This window comes from Rattus norvegicus, chromosome 1 (assembly GCF_021556685.1).
Source record: "Rattus norvegicus strain SHRSP/BbbUtx chromosome 1, alternate assembly SHRSP_T2T, whole genome shotgun sequence".
Classification (NCBI taxonomy): domain Eukaryota; kingdom Metazoa; phylum Chordata; class Mammalia; order Rodentia; family Muridae; genus Rattus; species Rattus norvegicus.
The window spans coordinates 257,951,194-257,970,495 of NC_141534.1; the positions used below are offsets into that span (position 1 = coordinate 257,951,194).

Sequence of the window (19,302 nt, forward strand, 5' to 3'; positions counted from 1 at the left end):
GGGGAAACTCCTGAACTAGCAGGCAAATGTGGATTGGGCTCCCACTGCGGGCAGGGCTGTGCTCCTAGTTCACCCGCCAGGAAAACAGGCGAGAAATACAATGGGCGATCAGTGGAGTCACAGGGGGTACACTGATGGTGGGGGAGTGTGAGCGTGGGCTAGGCGAGTAAGTTTGGAAGGCTTCCGGGAGAGGTGGCTCTTCGCTGCACTTAAGCAGGTATCAAAGAGTTGGGGGCAGGAGCTGAAAGGTAGTAGGAAAAGTGAGTGCCTCCACCTAACTCTTCTCCTCTAGCGCGGGCGCTCCGTGTGAATGAAAACATATATGCATTCAAAACTTTTGTTCCCTCCTATTCTGCCTCCTACAGCGGTACGATCACGAGCAGTTTTAAACACGCCCACCAGAGGGCGCTAGTTTCGTCTTCCCCTCCAGGTCGGCACTCTGCTAATGGCCCCTAGCCAGGGCCGGTGGTGGAAACACCTGGAAGGTACTGGACTCTTGAAAAGGCACCCGCAACCCTGCTTCTTGAAACACAGAAAGGCACCTCTCACTTGAACAAGGGAGGTTGAAAATTTACCCCTGACTCATCACATAGATTGGGGGAAAACTTTTGCCGTCAGGAGGAGCCACTTCCTCCTTTCCCTCCTAACCTCCATGGGGGGAGCCCAAGCTGAACTCGTTTCCAATTGTCTCCTCTCCGGTGCTACCACATTTGGGTTAGGTACCGCTTTCCTCTATTGTAGGGGACACTCTTGAAGTCAACACACTGAGCTCAACCCAACTTCTTTGTATTATGGAGAGGCCTCCTAGTTGTTGGTCAGCTGGTGTGAATTGGCCTGATTCTCGGACTCTGTTCTCTGTCAGTCTTCAGCTTGTCTGGAGAAGTAACCTTTTGTTTGTTTGTAAGGCATTGATCCCCACCCATCCTAACCCATCAACACTGCTGAACTGCTGACCCCAGGGTGGATAGTCCTCACACAAGCAACCCCGTTTCTCTTCCTGGCATAACAGTAGCCAGACCCAAGAACCACTTCATTCTAGGGATAAGGCAGTATGACAGCGCGCTGGGGGCAGAGGGGAGGGGTAACCCCTCAGCAGAGGAGGTTGATTCCCATGGGCTCCTTTCTGCCCCCATATGCCAGGCCACCCGGATTCTGGTTTCCCTGTCACCCAATCTGGCCAGTTCCCTCCATCTGGCCCTGGGAATCAGGTTTCTAAGGCCCCTGCTCTACTCGACCTACCTCAAAAGACCAGACCAGAGGCTGGTCCCCACCCTCACAGGCCCTCTCTTTGGGCTGAGCCCCTCATGGGGTTAGGGATGCACATTCCTCAGGTTTCTTAAGCCCACTTATCTGTCCCTCTGCCCATCAACCTGAGTGCTGACAGAGGCCCAGGCCCCTTGTTTGGAAGCTGATAACCTCCTGCAATGGCCCTCCCTCCCCCACCTGCAGGAACATGGGATAGGCTGGAATAGGAGGTCCCTCTGCTGCAAGGGTGAGGAACTCAAGCCCGCTTTGGGCCCAAAGCCCTGGGGAATACGATCCCACACTTCACCAGCACAAGACCTACTAGGCCAACCTTTGTGCTGCCACAGTGCCACCTGGTGGTCCCTAGGGAAATGTCATCTCAGCATTGAAAAAAGCCACACAAGGATTGCAAAAAACCATACACCACTTTATTTAGATATTTATCTAAAAATGTAAAAAGTGTTAAAAATGTGCTCTGAACTTCATGGTGGTTTTTTTTTGTTTTGTTTTGTAGTGCTGGGGATTGAACCTGGGGCTTTACAAAACTTTTAGTCTGGGTAGGTGGGTTATAAGAGGTGTTCAAAGGTCATCCCCATTCCAGAAGAAAAGGGAAACTTCAGGAACCACAGGACCCTAAGGAGAATGACTGGTCTCTCAGACCAGCCTAAGTCCCTCCCACCCACCCCCTTCCTAAACCATCCTCTTCAGCGAGAAAACCATCCTTGAACTTGTCCAGGGACACATGGAACATGGCACCTGTAGCAAGCAGCTCCCTGACCTGAGAAAAGCAAGAAAGAAATCAGTGTCTTCGGCTTCACCTCTCCCTTAACTTCCCAGATCCTGCTGGAACCCCCTCCCCTCCTACTCACCAGAGGGCTAAGGCCTGCCCCTATGCTTTTTGGCAGGAAGGATTCCACACAGCTTAATTTCATCTTCACTCTCATCCGGACTTTCTTCAGAAAGATCGTTGTTTATACAAACTGGTGGATACACACAGGAAGACAGAAGGTTAAAGCCAAACACCACAGGTCACTTATTCAGTGCCCCGTGCTGCTAGGCTGACAGGGAACCTCATCTTCCAGAGTTCCTAAGTCTACATGGGAAGAAGCTCAGTAATTGAACTGGGGGGGGGGGGGGGGAAGCCCAAAACCCAAAAGAGCCCACCCACACCGCTGGGGCTGGACACCTGGGGAGGGGTCCAGGAAGTTCACAGGCCTGACTGAGGCAATGAGAGGCACATAAAACTGAACCATGAGGCTGGGGTAAAAGTCAGGAGTGGAGAGTGAGGGAGGAGAGGGCCCACTCCTCTCACCGATCTGATGCCGACCAGTGATCCGCACAGGGCCAGAACCGGACTTGAGGCGGAACGTTACAGGTGGTTGGAGCTGGAAGTCATCTACACTGAGCTGGAAGACAAGAAGGATGAAAGCCTAATTCATTCTGGTCCATCCATTTTGAGATTAATACTGAAGTTCTCAATCCCCAACATACTCCAACGAATGGACGGCTACAACTCACCATGGGCTGGCAAGACAACCTGAGGTTGGCCACAGGAACTGCAATCTCCTGATTGTCGTGATCGCGGGCCACAACTTCCACCACATTACACTCGTCCTTGGCACCCTCGGTAAGGCACAGCTGAAAGGCATACAGAACCCCTGCGTCTCAAGTGAGGGCGGACACCAAGGTGAAGGCATCTTGCCCTAAAAGCTGCCTAGTCTCAGTGGTACCCGATGGGGGGACCAGAGACGTAGCCCTTTGAGGGTAGCCACAAGTGACTCTCAATCCGAAGGTGGGGGAGAGGGGAGATAAGCGAGTGTCCGCGAGACCCCCGCATCTCCAACTCCCTCTGCACCCCCTTACCATGTTCAAAGCCAGCACATGTTCTGTATCATCCTCTTCCTCAACCTTGAAAGTAAAGGAGCGGGTGTGGCTGGAGAGCTCACAACCTGCAAGAGCCAGTGCGTTCGCCTGAGAGGAGCACTCGTGGAGAGGACAGAGCGCGGGGGCGTTTCACAAACTCCGCTGTCCCCTCCACCCGGTCGTGTGCTGCCGGGGAGTGACGGGCCGTTTACTCGCCTAGAACACGTGGACCGGCGTCTCTCGGCCCGTACAGGCCGCGAAGGGTTAGGGAAAGCGAGGCGCCCTCGGCCCACACCCACGTCGCCCAGCCGCGTTCCTCAGCCCGACGCCTCACCCACCCCGTACCACTCTTCCATTCCCGTGTTCAATACCGAAGAAGAAACTATCCATTGTGACCGGAGCCGGAACCCTCAGGCCCCCGAGGCCCCGAGCCCTGGCTCGGCTCTCTTGGTTCAAGAACGCCAAAGCAGCCGCGGCGCCGGCGGCCATGCTGAAACGGCCGTGAGAGCCCCGCCCCCCACGCACCGAACGCCGCACCTCTGCCAGTTCCGGCCCCGCCCATTAAAGGCGCCGCGTGGCGCGAGGCACGTGAAACGCCGCACTGGCGTGAGAGCAGCTGTCGCCTCTTCCCCAAGGCCTCAGAAGAAATTTTCACTCGGACTTCAAAGTCAGCGTCCATTCACTGAACCCCTTTCTTCCAACCCGGGAATATGGAGATGTCGGTGCAAACTTTTCGTATCTCCTTTCCCAGTAAACTTGGGGTACGGAGCAGCCATTTTTACTTTCTCCCAGGGATTCCCACCCAAATTAGCCACTACATAAGCTTCTTGATCTTGATGGAGGCTTGACAGGAAAGTCGGAAGCTCAGATGTGGGAACCAACTACTGTTCCTATTACAGCCTCCACTTAGGCGATCCCCCGACCCCTCCAATATTCCTCCATTTAAGGTCAAGCCATATGCCATTCCATAGAGAAACTCAGTGAGACATCCCTCTACTTCACATAAACTTTAACTGTAGTAAGAGAGCAACTTACTTAAACGCACTTTTCTGAGAAAAATCTTTGCTGTGGAAGGCAGGAGGGAAGGGCTGTCTTTAAAATCCAGTCTACATTGAAATAGGTTTGGATACTTGAGGGATCAGATGTGAGGAAAAAAAGATGGGAGAAACCGGAGAAAAGGCAGCACACCACACATATTCTCTTCAAGTTTTATTGTGCCTCTTGCATGGTGCAGATAGTTTTACAGTTCTTTTACTATAGGAACTGAGCTGTGATCCAAACAATCAATGAACTTATTCCAACCTCAGTAAATATTCATAACCATGGAAGATGGCATAGCACTTAGCCTACAGCGATGACAGCATAGACCTGGGCAGGTTTTCAGTTATGTCCAGAAGATCATCCCAAGTGATTACTGAAAGCCAACATTAAACAAAAAGCAACTTGTTTAAAATTCCTGATTCAGTATGAAACTCTGAAATCCTCCAAATGTTGTAATTCCCACTAAGGCATGGGATGTATTCGGAAAGAGGAACATTAAACCGTCTTAACACCTAGTAACAATTTTGCCCTTCACCCCAGCCTTCAAAACCAAACTTGATTTTAAGTTTTCCAATACATCCTATCAAAGGTTTGTACCCTAATGAGGTGGCTTATTTCAACACACACCCGGGCTTCTGGTGCAAGTCACTGGGTCCACTATAAAGAGTGCTAAACGTAAAACTATATCACAAGCTCACACTGGAGTTCTATAAAAGAAAATGTTTCAAGCTTCCTTTTCTCTCTCCCTCCTCAGCTCAAAAGTTCAAAAGCTGATGTAAAACTGGAGGAAAGCAAGGTAACAAAATACTGTTGAAAATCTAGTTACTAGCTAGCCATGATTTAAAAAAAAAAAAAAAAATCCTGCAGAGGCTCTCTGCCAGCTTCATGCTCAAAACCCTTAAATTCACCAAATCTAAATTAAAATACATGAAGTTTTCGGAATCTGAGTAAAAGAAAAGTATACTCATGGTTAACATATACTTATTCTTCCTCTTAAAAATTAGATACAAACATGCAAGAATTAAAGACTGATTCAATTAAACCAGTAGTTAACAGGTCTTTGCGATTAAATGACAAGTGTACTAAGGGCAAATGAGACCACTAGTCAGTCCCCTGACCCTTACTTGACAATGTCAAAATGTTTCACATGCGGATCTGCTATTAAGGTGAATTCCCAGAAGTAACCGCACTTCCCAACAGATGGGAGTTAAAGTTAGGTGCTCATACCCCAAATAGTCATGGCCTATCCCGATGTGGGAGGCACTTCAAAGACAAAACTTCTCAGGAAGAAAAGGACAAATGAAAGGAAATCTACCACTCACTGGTTTACATTATTCAAAGTGCCATCCTAAAACAACACCTTTCAGTTTCAAAGGAAAAAAAAACATAATATATAAAACAGTAAACAAAGAACAGTCAGGTTACAGCTAGTCTATGTACAAAGAGATTTACAAGTTTGTCAATTTAGGCCTTTGCCACAAACAAATGCACATTTGTCCCTAACAAAGCACAACGATCTGAACCAACCAGTCACAGGGGACAGCTGTCCAGAGCTTTACAAAAAGCAGAAAAATTGCCTCAAATCGAAACTCACTAAATTCTCATTCCAGCCATGTCTCCAAAGAACAGAGACATTTCACTCTGCACACCAAGGAGAATAGAGAGTGATTGATCTTCATTGCTCTTAGGTGAGAAATGCAACCACACTGGATGCAGAAAACAGTGCTGACTACATTTATTTAAGACCCTCTCCCTAGAGAACCCCATGTAAGAGGCCCTGGCACTAACACGAGACCCAAAGAGGAGCACATCACAAGCTGCACAGGACATGCAGCAGTACTGTCTTCTCTCAACCAGCGAGCGGCTGAAAATGGGATGGGTGAGTTTTACAGTCATCTTTGTTTCCAATTCAACTGGCTGATCTGCTGCCGCTCCAGACACTGAACTGTGTGAAGACCTCAACCACCAACCACAAGGTGGAGTTAAGAGACTTTTGGACAGTTCACAGTACCATCAATGTCACAGGCTTCGACCAAGTATAACCACATCCTTTGGAAATCCTTCCATTTTTGCAATTTCAAAACAGCCTAACTTGCTGTAAAATTCCAGAATCCTTTTATCATCTGGTCTTACTTCACAGAAAGCCCCCCGGGAGCCTAGAAATAAAACAAATATTTTAAATATAAGTAAGTGTATCATACAGATATGAATCATGTTTAATATAGATTAACAGTTTTACCTATCCCTAAATTTCCTATTACAGCTTTCATTTACTTTGTGGTAATAGGGCACTAACTATATTCCCAGCCCAACAATATTTTAAAGTATTTTTTTGTTTTTTAGATAGGGTCTCACTCTGTAGCCCTGGCTGGCTTAGAACTCAGAATAGCAGGCCGACTTTGACTTAAGAAATCCACCTGCCTCAGTACTGGTACTAAATGTACATGCCACCAAACCTGACTTTAAAAATTGTTTTAAAGATTTATGTTATGTGTGAGTACACTGCAGCTGTCTTCAAACATAGCAGATCCCATTACAGATGGTTGTGAGCCACCATGTGGTTGGTGGGATTTGAACTCAGGACCTTTGGAAGAGCAGTCAGTTATAACTGCTGAGCCATCTCTCCAGCACTACTTTAAAATTCTTAATACTTAGCCAACAGTGAGTAAAAAACTCTTCCTGGATGAGGCCAGCTCTACATGCCCCCTTAGACCCACTGCCCGGGAGGCAGAGGCGGGACAGAGTTACAGGACACCCAGGGCTACAGAGAGAAACTGTCTTTAAAAACAAAACAAACAACAACAACAACAACAACAACAACAAAAAGCCGAAAGAAAAAAGGACAAAAAGGAAAAAAAAGTCTAGAGAGACAGTTCTGTGTGTCTTCCTACTGAGGCCCTACATAGATTCAATCTCCTATGGTATAAAAATGTAAAAACAATTTGGGGATTGGGTGGACAGTGCTCTGTGCATGCTTGGTAAGTGTTTTACCACTGAGCTACATTACCAGACCTCTAACTCTGAAAATGGCTGACAAACTACTCACTTTCCTACCAGCTTAGAGCTAAACTGTTAGAGTCAGATTCTCACCATGAATCCTGGACTAGCCATTTTAATCTTACCTCAGATTCTCACATTCTGAGATCATGTATACTACACAATGTTCAGTCTTAAAATGTGTTCTTACATTTTTAAAGGCTGCCTGAAAAGATATTCAAGGAATACTATCTGTGGCACTTAGAGCCTAGAACATCATCTTGCCCTATATAGATTTTTCCCCAAAGTATTAATGGTGAAGCAAGGAATTTTTGAAAACTCCACATAGATAATACACTCCAACAAAAGCTGCACAAAGTTTTTTCGTCAGGTTTATTTAATCTTCAACCATTTACAGGCTTCTGAACAGAATAAATTATCTCATGTGTTCATTTCTCATTCAATTGATGAGGCTCTGAACTAGTGTTAATGTTACAGCAGAGCAGCCCTTTTCAAGGGTCAATGCACTGAACTCTTGCACCACTTAGTAATTCTAAATAAACGAGCAACAAGCCAGACACAGTAGGTGCAGACCCGAATTACTTAAGAGGACAGACAAGGCAGATGATAGCTTGAGCCCCAGAATTTGAGGGTAATCTGGGCAATAGAGATCCCACACCCCCAACACACCCACACCCATGAGGTGGGGGTGGGGGACAGGACGGGGACAGGGACAACAATGTAAATGGGAAAAACATGGAGCCTAGGCTTATTATGGAGGCCAGATGCTGACTCTGTGGAGTTGGTTCCTTCTGGAGACTGAACTCAGGCCATGAGTATATATGATTTATGAATATATCAAAAACAAACAAACAAAAAAAATCAAAAACAAAAAAAACAAAAAGCCTTCTGGGGCTGGAGAGATGGGTAGCAGTTTAGAGCACTGATTACTCTTCCACAGGTCCTGAGTTCAATCAACTCCCAGCACCCACATGGTGGCTCACAACCATCTGTAAATCGGAACTGATAGATATCCTCTTCTGGTTTGTCTGAAGACAGCAACTACGGTATACTCATATACATAAAATAAATAAATCGTTAAAAACAACTTCTGTCAAGTCCATTCTCACCTCCCACGTTAATGTGGATTCTGGGAATTGAATTCACGTTATCAGACCTGCACTTCTGTGAAGCAAGGGCCCTACCCAATGAACCTTCTTCTCTCATCTAGTGCCACTGTCATCCTCACCACTAGCTGGCCTGGCACACGCAGCCATCCTAGTGCCTTAGTTTCTTTTTTTTTTTTTGGTTCTTTTTTTCGGAGCTGGGGACCGAACCCAGGGCCTTGCGCTTCCTAGGTAAGTGCTCTACCACTGAGCTAAATCCCCAGCCCCCTAGTGCCTTAGTTTCTTGAGTCTTGGGATTGCGTTGAGTGACTAGACTCATAAATTTCAATAAATCTCAATCTGGCTAAGGCCAGACATGGTCGCACAGGTAATCTTAGCACTCAGGAGGCGCTAACAGAAAACTGTGGGATTCTAAGCCAGATTGAGTGAACACATACAAGACCTTGTTGCAAAAGGCCAAAACTAAATTAAACGCTTTAAAAGATAATAGGGCTGGTGAGTTGGTTCAGTGAGTAAAAGGACCAGCTAGCTACTAATATAAGTCTGCCAACCTGAGTCTGAGCCCCAGGACCCACATGTAAAGGAATCGGCTCCCCCATGTCCTCAATGAATACACGCCCATGCATGTACATGCCCACAAATAAGTATAAAAATAATAAAGTCTTGCTGACAGACTACAGCCCCACAACTTGTGCTCACCATTGGCCTTTAGTGAAGACAGGAGGCAAGCCATCATGCTTTTGGCAACACTTGGGTCAGTGACCTTTTTATGAATATCCATTTTTATCAGAGAAGGGAAGTTGGCAAGGAAAGTTTCTGGTAATACCTCCTGCTCTTCATGGAAACTCAACATTATTTTCTGCAAAAGAAATATTAGAATATTTTATACTTACAAATCTTTTATGTATTGATATTGCAGAACTCAGGAAAAGCAAAGCAATATGTAACAACTTTCCCAGCTGAGAGAGAATGAACATGCTTATAATTCTAAAAGGCATTACTTATGGCCAGGTGTGCTGATGCTTCACCTTTAACCCCACTAATCAGGAGTCAGAGGCAGGCAGAGCTCTCTATACAGTGAATTCCAGATCACCTTTAGATAAACAGTTAAGACCTTATCTACAAAAGTGAAAGAACACACAGACATAGACAAACACACCCCACCCGACCTCAGACCAAGTTATCAACCATTTAGGGGGCCTTGACATCAGGCGCTAAGAACACTCACTGCGCAATTATGAGGACTGCACTTCGGGTCCCAGAACCCACGTAACAGGCCAGGTATCTGGCACATGCCTCTGACCCTGCTCTGAAGGGGCTTAGTAGACACAGGGCTGCTGAGGCTTGCTGGCTTCCAACTATCTGAAAAAATGTGAACCCTCGGTTTAACCTTAGGACACTTTCCATGCTCAGTTCAGGCCTCCCTGTATGTACACAGGTACACATGTATGCATATACTCATACAGACACATACAAAAAAATCATTTTAAAATGGTTTGTTTAAACCAGTTGTGGTCATTCATGCCTGTATCCTCCAGAGTCCTGTGTGTTTAAAAGTCAGCCTGGTCTGCCATGGTTAAGTTCCACGAATGCTGGGCCACTCAGGGAGATTCCATCTCAGAAGACCAGAGAGCTAATCTAAAGGCAGCAACACAACACTTTCTTCCATGTGTGAGGCTTTAGATTCCACCCTCAGCAATATACAGACTTGAAAATAACAATCTAAGGCCCAGAATGATGGCACACACCTGTAATCCCAGCCCTGGGAGGCAGAGGCTTCTCTGAGTTCAAGGCCAGTTAGTTCCAGGACAGGCAGGGCTACATAGTGAGACCCTGTCTTGAAAATTAAACTTAAAGAAACCAAATGAAAATCTGACTCAGCTATTCAGGAGGATAGGAAGATCTTGAGTCCAGAAGGTTTAAGGTTAGCCAGGGCAATGTAACATAAAAAATCCCATTTCCAAGAAAATAGACAAGTATTAATGCTGTACTCTGACCTGGGCACTGCGATGGAGGAAGCATGTCAGTAGGAAGACTGGTAAATAGTTCAGAATTGGTTATTAATAATGGACCAGTGCTTTCCTAACCTTGAGAGATGTTGGAAATGAACGAGGGATAGATTGAAACTCTATACTGAGACTTGACCTGGAAATCTACAAATTAATTATTAAAGAAACTCTTAAAGAGTTTGTGTACTTTATCTTATCTGCAAAGTGTGACTATAGCTACAACACAATAAAGAATCACAGCTTCCCTTCACGACTCAGATCTTAACTAAGCTTTTATTTGAAGGAGGAAAGCGCTGCAGATCTAGGTCAGCGGCAAGTGCTTGCCTAGCGTTCAAGGCCCTGAGTAGAACCCAGAGCACAACAAGAGCAAAGTCTCCTGGGGAAAACAGCAGTCAGTGAACGATGTAATGGGGGCCAGTGCATCAGCCACACAGGATCACAGGACCCAGCTACACGGGCCACACACAACACGGGTCTCACTGGAGCTGCAGGTGGATTCCCATCACCAAAACCAGCAGGAAGATTGTACCTGGAGATCAACCTCTTCTCCCAGACTCTCAAGAAATCTGAGACTACTCACTTTTTTTAAGGATGAGGGTTTTGTTTTGTTTTGTTTTGTTTTTCCTTTCTTTTGCTTATTTCTGCCAGTACAAAAGCAGATTTAGGCTGACCCAACCAGACTCAGGGCAGTGTCATTACTGGGGCCTCACTGCATGGTCATGCTTGCCCTAGATGCTGAGTTCTCCAAGGTGGTAGCTGCTGCTATCCAAAAGGCTGGGGTCACGATTTTCACTGTCCTCTGCAGAGGCTACAAGGGGGAACAAGACTGACAACCCCAGACTATCCCAGGCATGGTGACAGGGTTCTGTAGCCCCCACACACTGGAATCATTTCCGCTCCTGTGCCCTAGAAACTACCAATACTGATGATTACTAAACACCAGCTGGGGTCTGGACTGATGCCCAGGACAACTCTGCTCTCCCATACCCCCAACCTACATGATGCTAGTCTCCCCATCAAGAACTCTCCAATCATCTTTTAAAACTCGTACTAGAATCTCCACTCAAGACTCAGGACTCCAGCTGTGGCCATCAGACAGGATTTTTATTAAAAAACAAAACAAAACAAAAAAAACCTTAAGACAATTAGCTGCCGAGTGATAGTCTCAACTATCTGTCACTTGTGTAGTGGGAAGAAGATCAGGAGTTCAAGGCTAGCCTTAGGTTTGTGGACAGCCTTTACTACATTTGACTCTGTCTCCAAAAAAACGTGATTCAGAGCAAAGGTGGCTGAGGAATGAGCAGCTCTTGCTGTTTTTCAGAGGCTCAGGAGGATCCACACCACAGCTCACAGCCATGGGACTCCAGTTCTAGATCTGATAGCCAAAGGGAGTACCTGGTACATACCTGGTACAGACATACACGTAGACAAAACACTCACGCAGCAGACAAACTTAAAACATTAAAACAAGCAAGCACTGATTTTCTAACCAAGTACATCACATGAAATAAAACGTCAGTCCACACAAGGCCATAAATTCAATCCCAATCAGCATAAAAATATAGTTAAAAAAAAAAAAAAAAGCAGCACTGCAAGCTGGGTGTGGGGACACAAACCTTTTATACCTTTTGTCTTAGCATCAGGAGGCAGGGCCAGCCCAGTCTACATGAGCTTTTTCTTTAAAAAAAAAAAAAAAAAAAAGACACAATTTCCTTTATCAATCTGGCTGGCCTGGAACTCGGTATGTAGACCAGGCTGGCCTCAAATCTACGTCTGCCTCATAAATGCTGGACAAAAGGTATGTGCTACCACATTTGGTGAATTTTACAATTTAATTTTTTTTCTTTTCTTTTTTTTTTTTTTTTGTGGCTGGGGATCGAACCCAGGGCCTTGCACCTGCTAGGCCAGCGCTCTACCACTGAACTAAATCCCCAACCCCACAATTTAATTTTTTAAAATTATCATAATTCTAAACCAGTGAGTTACCTCAGCTTCTGAGAGCTCTTTGTCTCCATTTGGCTTAGTATACTTCTCCTGCATGAAGGGAATCCAGGAAATTTTGCACTTTTTAATGAAGGGGGTCACATCTACAGTGCCTAAGGCATAACCACAAATACCATCTTCATCTTCGAGGACAAAACAGTAATCCAGGCTGAGGGAAAGCAGTCCTCCTACTAACCTGCTCAGAAAGAAGGAAGCCAGAGTGAGCATGTGAATTAGTAACACAGGATTCACAATACACCTAGCTTACCAACACGACCTTCAAATAGCAAAAACTGAAATAGACATCATATTCGCTTTTACATTTAAGATTGAAAATAAACATTATTTGCTTTCACATTTTTAAAGATTTATTTATTTACTATATATAAGTACACTGTAGCTGTCTTCAGACACACCAGAAGAGAGCATCGGTACCCAGCACAGATGGTTGTGAGCCACCATGTAGTTACTGGGAATTGAACTCAGGACCTCTGGAAGAGCAGTCAGTGCTCTTAACCACTGAGCCATCTCTCCAGTCCTGCTTTCACATTTAAGATTAAACTGGAATTTAAAAAAAAAAAAATCCTTCTAGTTAACACCTCCCCTTAACTCAAAAGTACTTGCTATAAGAACATCTATCTAGGATGCAAACCAAATAGGAATCACATACTTGTCTCCAATAAGGTCAGGCTGACTTTGAAAAGGTAAACCCACTCCATCATCATACATTTCTCTGCAAATCTTGTACACGGAAGCCTGGAAATATAATCTAGTTAGGAACACACCAAGAAAGCTGTCAGGAAGAACGAGTGTAAGCAGCTGTGTGTGGAACACATAGGAGCTGAGGGAGGAGCACAGGTAAAAGCCATGCTGCTTAATGGGCTACACGCGAAGTCTGAGATAAAAAAAGTGTGGCCTATGGGAAACATTACCTCAGTAGGGATGGGGCAAGGTAGAATGATCTTCATTACTCTAAGTATTATTAGTTGGGTATGGAGCTCAGTGGTACCTGACATACAAAAGGTACTGCATTTGATCCCCAGCAGTACATTTTAGTTATTGGATCATGTCTGTAAAACTAGTTGAAAAAGCAGGGCATTAATCAAGACTGAACACTTGAGAGACCTTTAATTTTTATTTCTTCAAAACCGTGCACATGTCTCCATATGGGGTATGAGCATCTAAGTACAGGCTCTCTGAGGTACCTGATGCCCAGGGAGCTAGTTACAGGAAGTTGTGATCTGCCTGAAGAGAGGGTGCTACTAGGACTGAACTCAGGCTCTCCTTTAAGAGAATAGAAGTGCTCTTAACCACTGACTGAGCCATCTCTCCAGCCTTAGGAGATGAGTTTTGAAAGTAAATTGTGGATACAAAAGCTAGTGAACTTTTTAAGAGTCTCTCAACCTTTCTTTTTTGAGGACAGTTTCAAACTTGCCCAGACAGATCCTATGATCTCAGACTCAGGTTCTGGGATAGATCCACAAGGCCTTGCTAATTCTTCACTTTTTGAAATAGTTCAACAACACTTTAAGCATGTTACTGTCTTTACAGAAACTTTTTTTGTAAATAGCTGTCAACAGGCAGGAAGCACTTTACAATAGAAAATTAGAGGACAGAGAGAAATAGTAGTCAAGGACAACACATCATTAGGATGTACTATTTTGTGATTCCTACTGTGAATTAGGCATTTTATTTATTTACTGGGCTTTTTTTTTTTTTTCTTTTCTTTTTTTTTTTTTTTCGGAGCTGGGGACCGAACCCAGGGCCTTGCGCTTGCTAGGCAAGTGCTCTACCGCTGAGCTAAATCCCCAACCCCTACTGGGCTTTTTTTTAAAAAAACATTTAATTTTTTTAATCTTATGAGCATTGGTGTTTTCCCTACCTGTGTGTCTATGTGAGACTCTCAGATCCTAGAATTACAGACAGTTGTGAGCAGCCATGTGCGTGCTGGGAACTAACTCTGGGTCCTCTGAAAGAACTGCAGTCCTCTTAACTGCTGAGCCCGCTCTACAGCCCCCTGGGCTTTTTTTTTTTTAAAGACAGGGTTTCACACCTAGCTAGGGTTGTCTTAGAACTAAGGTCGATGATGGCCTTGAACGTGTACCAATTCTGCCTCAACATCTTAAGTGCCAGGATTACAACCTCGTGCCACCAAAACCCAGCTGTTATTTCATTGTCTAAATGGATATTTCCTGCCTCCCCCACATATTAGTGATTCAACGCAGAGCACTGTGTATGCTTGGTAAGATCTCAATCACTGAACACTTGCTATTCACCTGGCCCCAAACCTCACTTAGTACTTGTATGTGTTTGCCTGGATGAGATGAGTATGTGGACCATGTGTGTGGGGGAGCCCACGGGCCAAAAGATGGCTCTGGGTCTCCTGGAACTAGGGTTACAGGCAGTTCTGAGTTGCCATGAGGTGCTGGGAATAGTCTCCATTTCTCTGCAAGAGCAGTAAGTGTGCATAACTAATGAGCCACCTCTCTGGTCCAAATTTTATTTTTTAAAAAAACATTTATTTTATGTATATGAGTACACTCTCTCTGTCTTCAGACACCAGAGGAGGGCATCTGATCCCATTACAGATGGTTGTGAGCCACCATGTGGTTGCTGGGAACTGAACTCAGGCCCTCTGGAAGAGCAGTCAGTGCTCTTAACCACTGAGCCATCTCTCCAGCCCCCAAACTTTTAAGACAGTGTTTTACCATGTAGTTCTGACTGGCCTCGAACTCACAGAGATCTGCCCATCTCTGCCTCCCAAGTACTGAGATTCAAGGTGTGCCCCAACACATGTAGCCCCATTTTGACTTTTTAAAGGGAAGAATTAAAAGACTCAGCTCAAGTTATTAAAAGTTCAAAAGGAGATAAATATCTTACTTAGGCTCCTCCTTACAATTTCCCTAAATTAAGCCTCAGTGTTTCAGCATCGGGTTTAATGTTTTAGTTAACTGCCTCAATCTCACAGTGGTATTGTAAGGGCTGGCCATCTAGTCACAATCTCCATCAGGAACCCACCACTCCCCACAAAGGCCATGTGTTTAGTTCTCAGCTGATCGGCTTCTAGGAAGGCAGCAGGAAGTCTAGGACGTGAGGACTGCTGGATCTTTTGAAGGATGCAGTGTCACTGTGACTGGCATCTGGCAGCCCTGGGATGAGCAGCTCTGCTCTGCCACTGTACTATGATGACACAGAAGAAAGGAGCTGACTGCCCAGGAACCGAAACCACGGACCAAACAAGACCATCTCTTTTCTTTTTTGAGACAGTCTTACCATGTAGCCTTGGATGGCCGGGAACACACTGTATAGACCAAGTCAGCCTCAAAATCAGAGCTCTGCCTGCTGCGACCTCCCATGCCTGGCTTTCGTGGGTAGTTTAAAGGAAGACTGACTAATGCAGGCATGAAGATCAGTGGCAGCTGAGTCTGATCCCTAATCCCATAAACAAATAAGTGAACAGTAATTAAAGACAGAAGCATTTCTTTCAACCATCTAGTTCAAAGTTGTAAAGGTGCATATAACCATATAGTACATTGATAAGCAAAAGGAAGTTACCTCATCTTTAGGGAAATAAGGTCTGATAGTATAAACCTTGGAGGTAGGAGTCAGTGGGGGTGGTTGGAAAAAGAGATCATTTGCTCCATCAATTGGCAGCAAACGCTGTAGGAAGGGAAAAAAAGGGAGACAGATTAGTGTTGAGGAGACACCCGTTTCTTTCAATGAGTGTGCACTGCAGATTACCAACTAACATTAACTGGCTACTGCAGGCAGACCTAAAGAGGAGGGTATACTACACTTTACTAATATAATACCTCTTTCCTGGGGGAGGGGTGTTTCAGAATAGAAATTACCCAAACTGACATACACAGCTTTAATGGCATATTAATAGAAATCTAATTTTATAATCAAAACAAAAAAAAACTAGTCCAATTATGACATAAATATGTTTTTAAAACCAATCTTAAATGAACCATCTTTCTACAAGATGGCAGAACAGAATGTCAGGAGGAGAGGTTTGGTCTGAAGAGGGTTATCTGTCCAGGAGACGCTTTATCCCCAAAGCAATGCGCTTCAGTTTGCTGTGCGCAGCAGAGCACCTGTTGGGGGGAGAAAAGGAGAGCACCTGAAAATTCCATGAACAAATCCCAGCAGCAAGAGCCCGTGTCTTGTTCAGACTGTCACTAGCAGACAAGTCTCTGTTGTTTAAGTATATTCTCATTAAATTACCAAGGAACTGCCCTTTAAGCCCTTTGTCAATCACTTGTATAATCAGCCATCTTTTTTTGCTCATGGAGTTTCCTATGGCAGACAAGCATGCGCGCATTGTGCATTGCGGGCGCAGATTTAAATGCTGTGCGACCTGCAAAGAAACAATGTGAAGTGTAGACCTAGAGCCGCTGCGCTTCGCAGGCGCGGGGGATTGACAGCATCTCCTTCAGAAATTACTGTGAAAGAGGAGGAAAATTTGATTTAAAAATCCAGCTATGTAACTAAATTGAATTTGGGACTAGAAAGCCTTCGGCAGACCAATCCTTCCAGCCATCAGATGCGCAACATAAGGTTTCTCATAAAACAAAGAAAAATGTCAATTCAGTTGTGAATCATATTGATACCTGGAACTCTCCTGCTAGACCACCTCTAAAGGCCCAGGGTTCTTGGTCTCCAATTAAGAACTGTGCTGAAGAATGACTACGACACCCTGTTGAGATCAGATCCAAGCGGAGAACGTTACGAGAAAGGGGATTTCCTGGGGTCTCAAAATGTCCAACAAACTAACACACACTGGAAATAGCTCTCTAAAAGCTCTAATTAAGGGTTTCAAGGCAAGGCTGTGATAATAATTATTTAAAATTTGTAACAGCATTTCAATTCTTCTGCTCCTTCCTCTGGTTAATGAAAACCACTACTTCCAATCAGCTCTACACTTTAATTTTTAGAAGGAATAATGAGGTTATCCAAATAAAAGCTTCTATATTCCTTATACAACAGTAAATCAAAACAACTGTTTAACTATTGTAAAATTCTGTAACCATAAACTGAAGCCAATGAGATAGACATTTTATTATCACAGCCCATGAAGGAACTGAATTAAACCTGTCTGAAGTCACATTTTACATTTTGAGGAAGGGTACAGGACAAGGAAAGGGAGTCAATCTTGTCAGAAAACTTAAGGTCAGCAGATACTATTGACAAAAATGGAATTAATAAAAATTTTGGTTTTAGTGAACAAGTACTATCTTAATGCAGACACGGCCAGTCAAATATGCCAATCTAACAAGATCGAGAACCAGGGAGAGCCAACTAAATTTCATAATTGTCTAAAGCTAAAAACACACTTCTTAGAAGTATGACAATGTGTGGCTCTTAGGCATCTGCTAGAGCACCACAGGTAAAGGATGCAGGCAGCGAACAGCAGGCTTGAAGGCAGCCAGCCTCATAGGCAGTAAAGCCAACAGCCAGGAGATAACTAATAGCTAACGTTTGGACACCAAACAGAAATGACCTGCCTAGTTTTCTGACAAGATACAGCAGCGCAACATAGTTCTTTTCCACTGGAAGACAGCCTTCTACCTCCTGTTCAAGTTAACAGTCTCATCAGTACAAGACACCGTGTGCTAGTCAGACAGTCCCAAAGCAAACCAAATTTTTGTTGACAATTCGGCCCATTAAAAGATCACATCTAGGTTTGTTATGTTTTAAGGGTAGGGTTATTTATTTAAAAAACAAAACAAAACAAAAAAAGCAAACAAAACAAAACAAAAAAAACCCCCAAAAACAAAACAAAAAACCCAAAGCAAAACCAGAACATACATATACACATACACACAAAAGAAGAAAAAAAACCAACATGAACCCCATAAAATGTAGTATTTGTAAAATAAACATGAAATGGGTCAAAATTTAAACTACAACAAGAGCTTGCCCCATTCCATTCAGTGATTTACACTATAGAAAAAAAATGACAAGCCCCCCCCCAAAAAAAGCACAAAACAAAAAAAAAAAAAAAAAAAAAAACAAAACACCAATATATTTCTCAAACTTTAAATTCAGCCAATTTCCCCTACCCTCCACTTTGAGACTCCAACATAACTAGCACTTCCAACTAGTACAGTAAAAGCTGCATGTGCGAAGAGCTGTGTAAATGAAAACATGGTTAATGCCTGAGACGCTGCGCAAACGTGACTTCAGTTCATATCTACTGCCCTAGATTCATTCTACCTGAGCTACCTCACAGATAGAGCCCTTCAACTTAAAACTAATTAATCAGGACGCGCTGTGAACATCTGCCGCTGTCCATCCAATAGTAGTAGACACTTGTGCTGAGGACTCTCCCATCTGTACACAATGGGGAAGAAGATAATAGAAGTCGTTAGTCATCAAAAGTACTGCATAGCACATTCTTTAAAGGACTGAATGCCAGCTGGACTGGAGAAAGGAAGAAAACAAAGGAGTCTAATCACGAGTCCCTGAAACTGGTCATCTGCACAGCCGCACTGAGCATTGACGGTAGTTATTCAAAACCACGATGTTCCTTCCGAGACTGTACAACTTGGGAGATCTACCCTCACTGCTGCCTAGGGCAGAGATAGCTTGAGAAGAAAAATGAACAATACTAGATATAATAAAATTTAACTTTCACAGTAGTTCTTGAATTTGGGGGGCAGGATGTGATACTGAGGGCTGAACCCTGGAGTGTAACATTTAAGTGATATATTCTCAAATAGCCTGGATTTCGGGTTCAAAATCCCTAGGGGCCTTAGAAACTAACGATGTAAATCCCTGTAAGGATTAATAACTCCCTGGCAAGAAGCCTGGAAGTTAAGTGCTATCTATCATCCAACTATCAATAGAGATGTTTCCCCTGAGCCTAAAAGGAGATGTCTGCCACCCTTAATAGGTGTCTAAGATAGAGACACCTATTTTTCTCAAAGGTGCTAATTAAGGCTCTGTGCTAATAGATACAGTTCTTTCTATATTTTAAAATCAGTAATCACACATTCTCTCTTCTTAATATTTAAGAGCCCAAAGACATGTATGTGAACAGAGAACTTGGGCGC

General features: G+C 44.2%; 2 protein-coding genes across 7 annotated transcripts in view; both read right to left on the reverse strand.

Moving 5' to 3' along the window:
• Positions 1 to 1,651: 1,651 nt before the first annotated feature.
• On the reverse strand, positions 1,652 to 3,641 carry Npm3 (nucleophosmin/nucleoplasmin, 3). Of its 2 annotated transcripts, none has more exons than NM_001401107.1 (6): positions 3,480 to 3,641; positions 3,109 to 3,194; positions 2,764 to 2,883; positions 2,558 to 2,651; positions 2,115 to 2,225; positions 1,652 to 2,023 (listed from the first exon to the last, which is right to left on the reverse strand). In NM_001401107.1, the coding sequence occupies exons 1-5, from the start codon at positions 3,595 to 3,597 to the stop codon at positions 2,122 to 2,124; spliced, it is 522 nt and encodes a 173-aa protein (NP_001388036.1). In that variant the 5' UTR covers positions 3,598 to 3,641; the 3' UTR covers positions 1,652 to 2,023; positions 2,115 to 2,121. The 2 variants fall into 2 exon arrangements, with proteins under 2 accessions (NP_001388036.1, XP_087440737.1); XM_087584611.1 differs by having other exon boundaries at positions 1,652 to 2,018; positions 2,111 to 2,225; positions 3,480 to 3,605.
• Positions 3,642 to 4,302: 661 nt separating this feature from the next.
• The window catches only part of Oga (O-GlcNAcase), a 35,504-nt gene continuing 20,504 nt past the window's right edge, over positions 4,303 to 19,302 (reverse strand). For 2 of the 5 annotated variants that reach the window (XM_087600017.1, XM_087599947.1), the window contains exons 12-17: positions 16,858 to 16,943; positions 15,800 to 15,904; positions 12,915 to 13,000; positions 12,248 to 12,440; positions 8,952 to 9,111; positions 4,305 to 6,305 (exon numbers count right to left, since the gene is read on the reverse strand). In XM_087600017.1, coding sequence (XP_087456143.1) covers positions 6,169 to 6,305; positions 8,952 to 9,111; positions 12,248 to 12,440; positions 12,915 to 13,000; positions 15,800 to 15,904; positions 16,858 to 16,943 — 767 coding nt within the window. In that variant the 3' untranslated portion in view covers positions 4,305 to 6,168. 5 annotated transcript variants of the gene reach the window in all.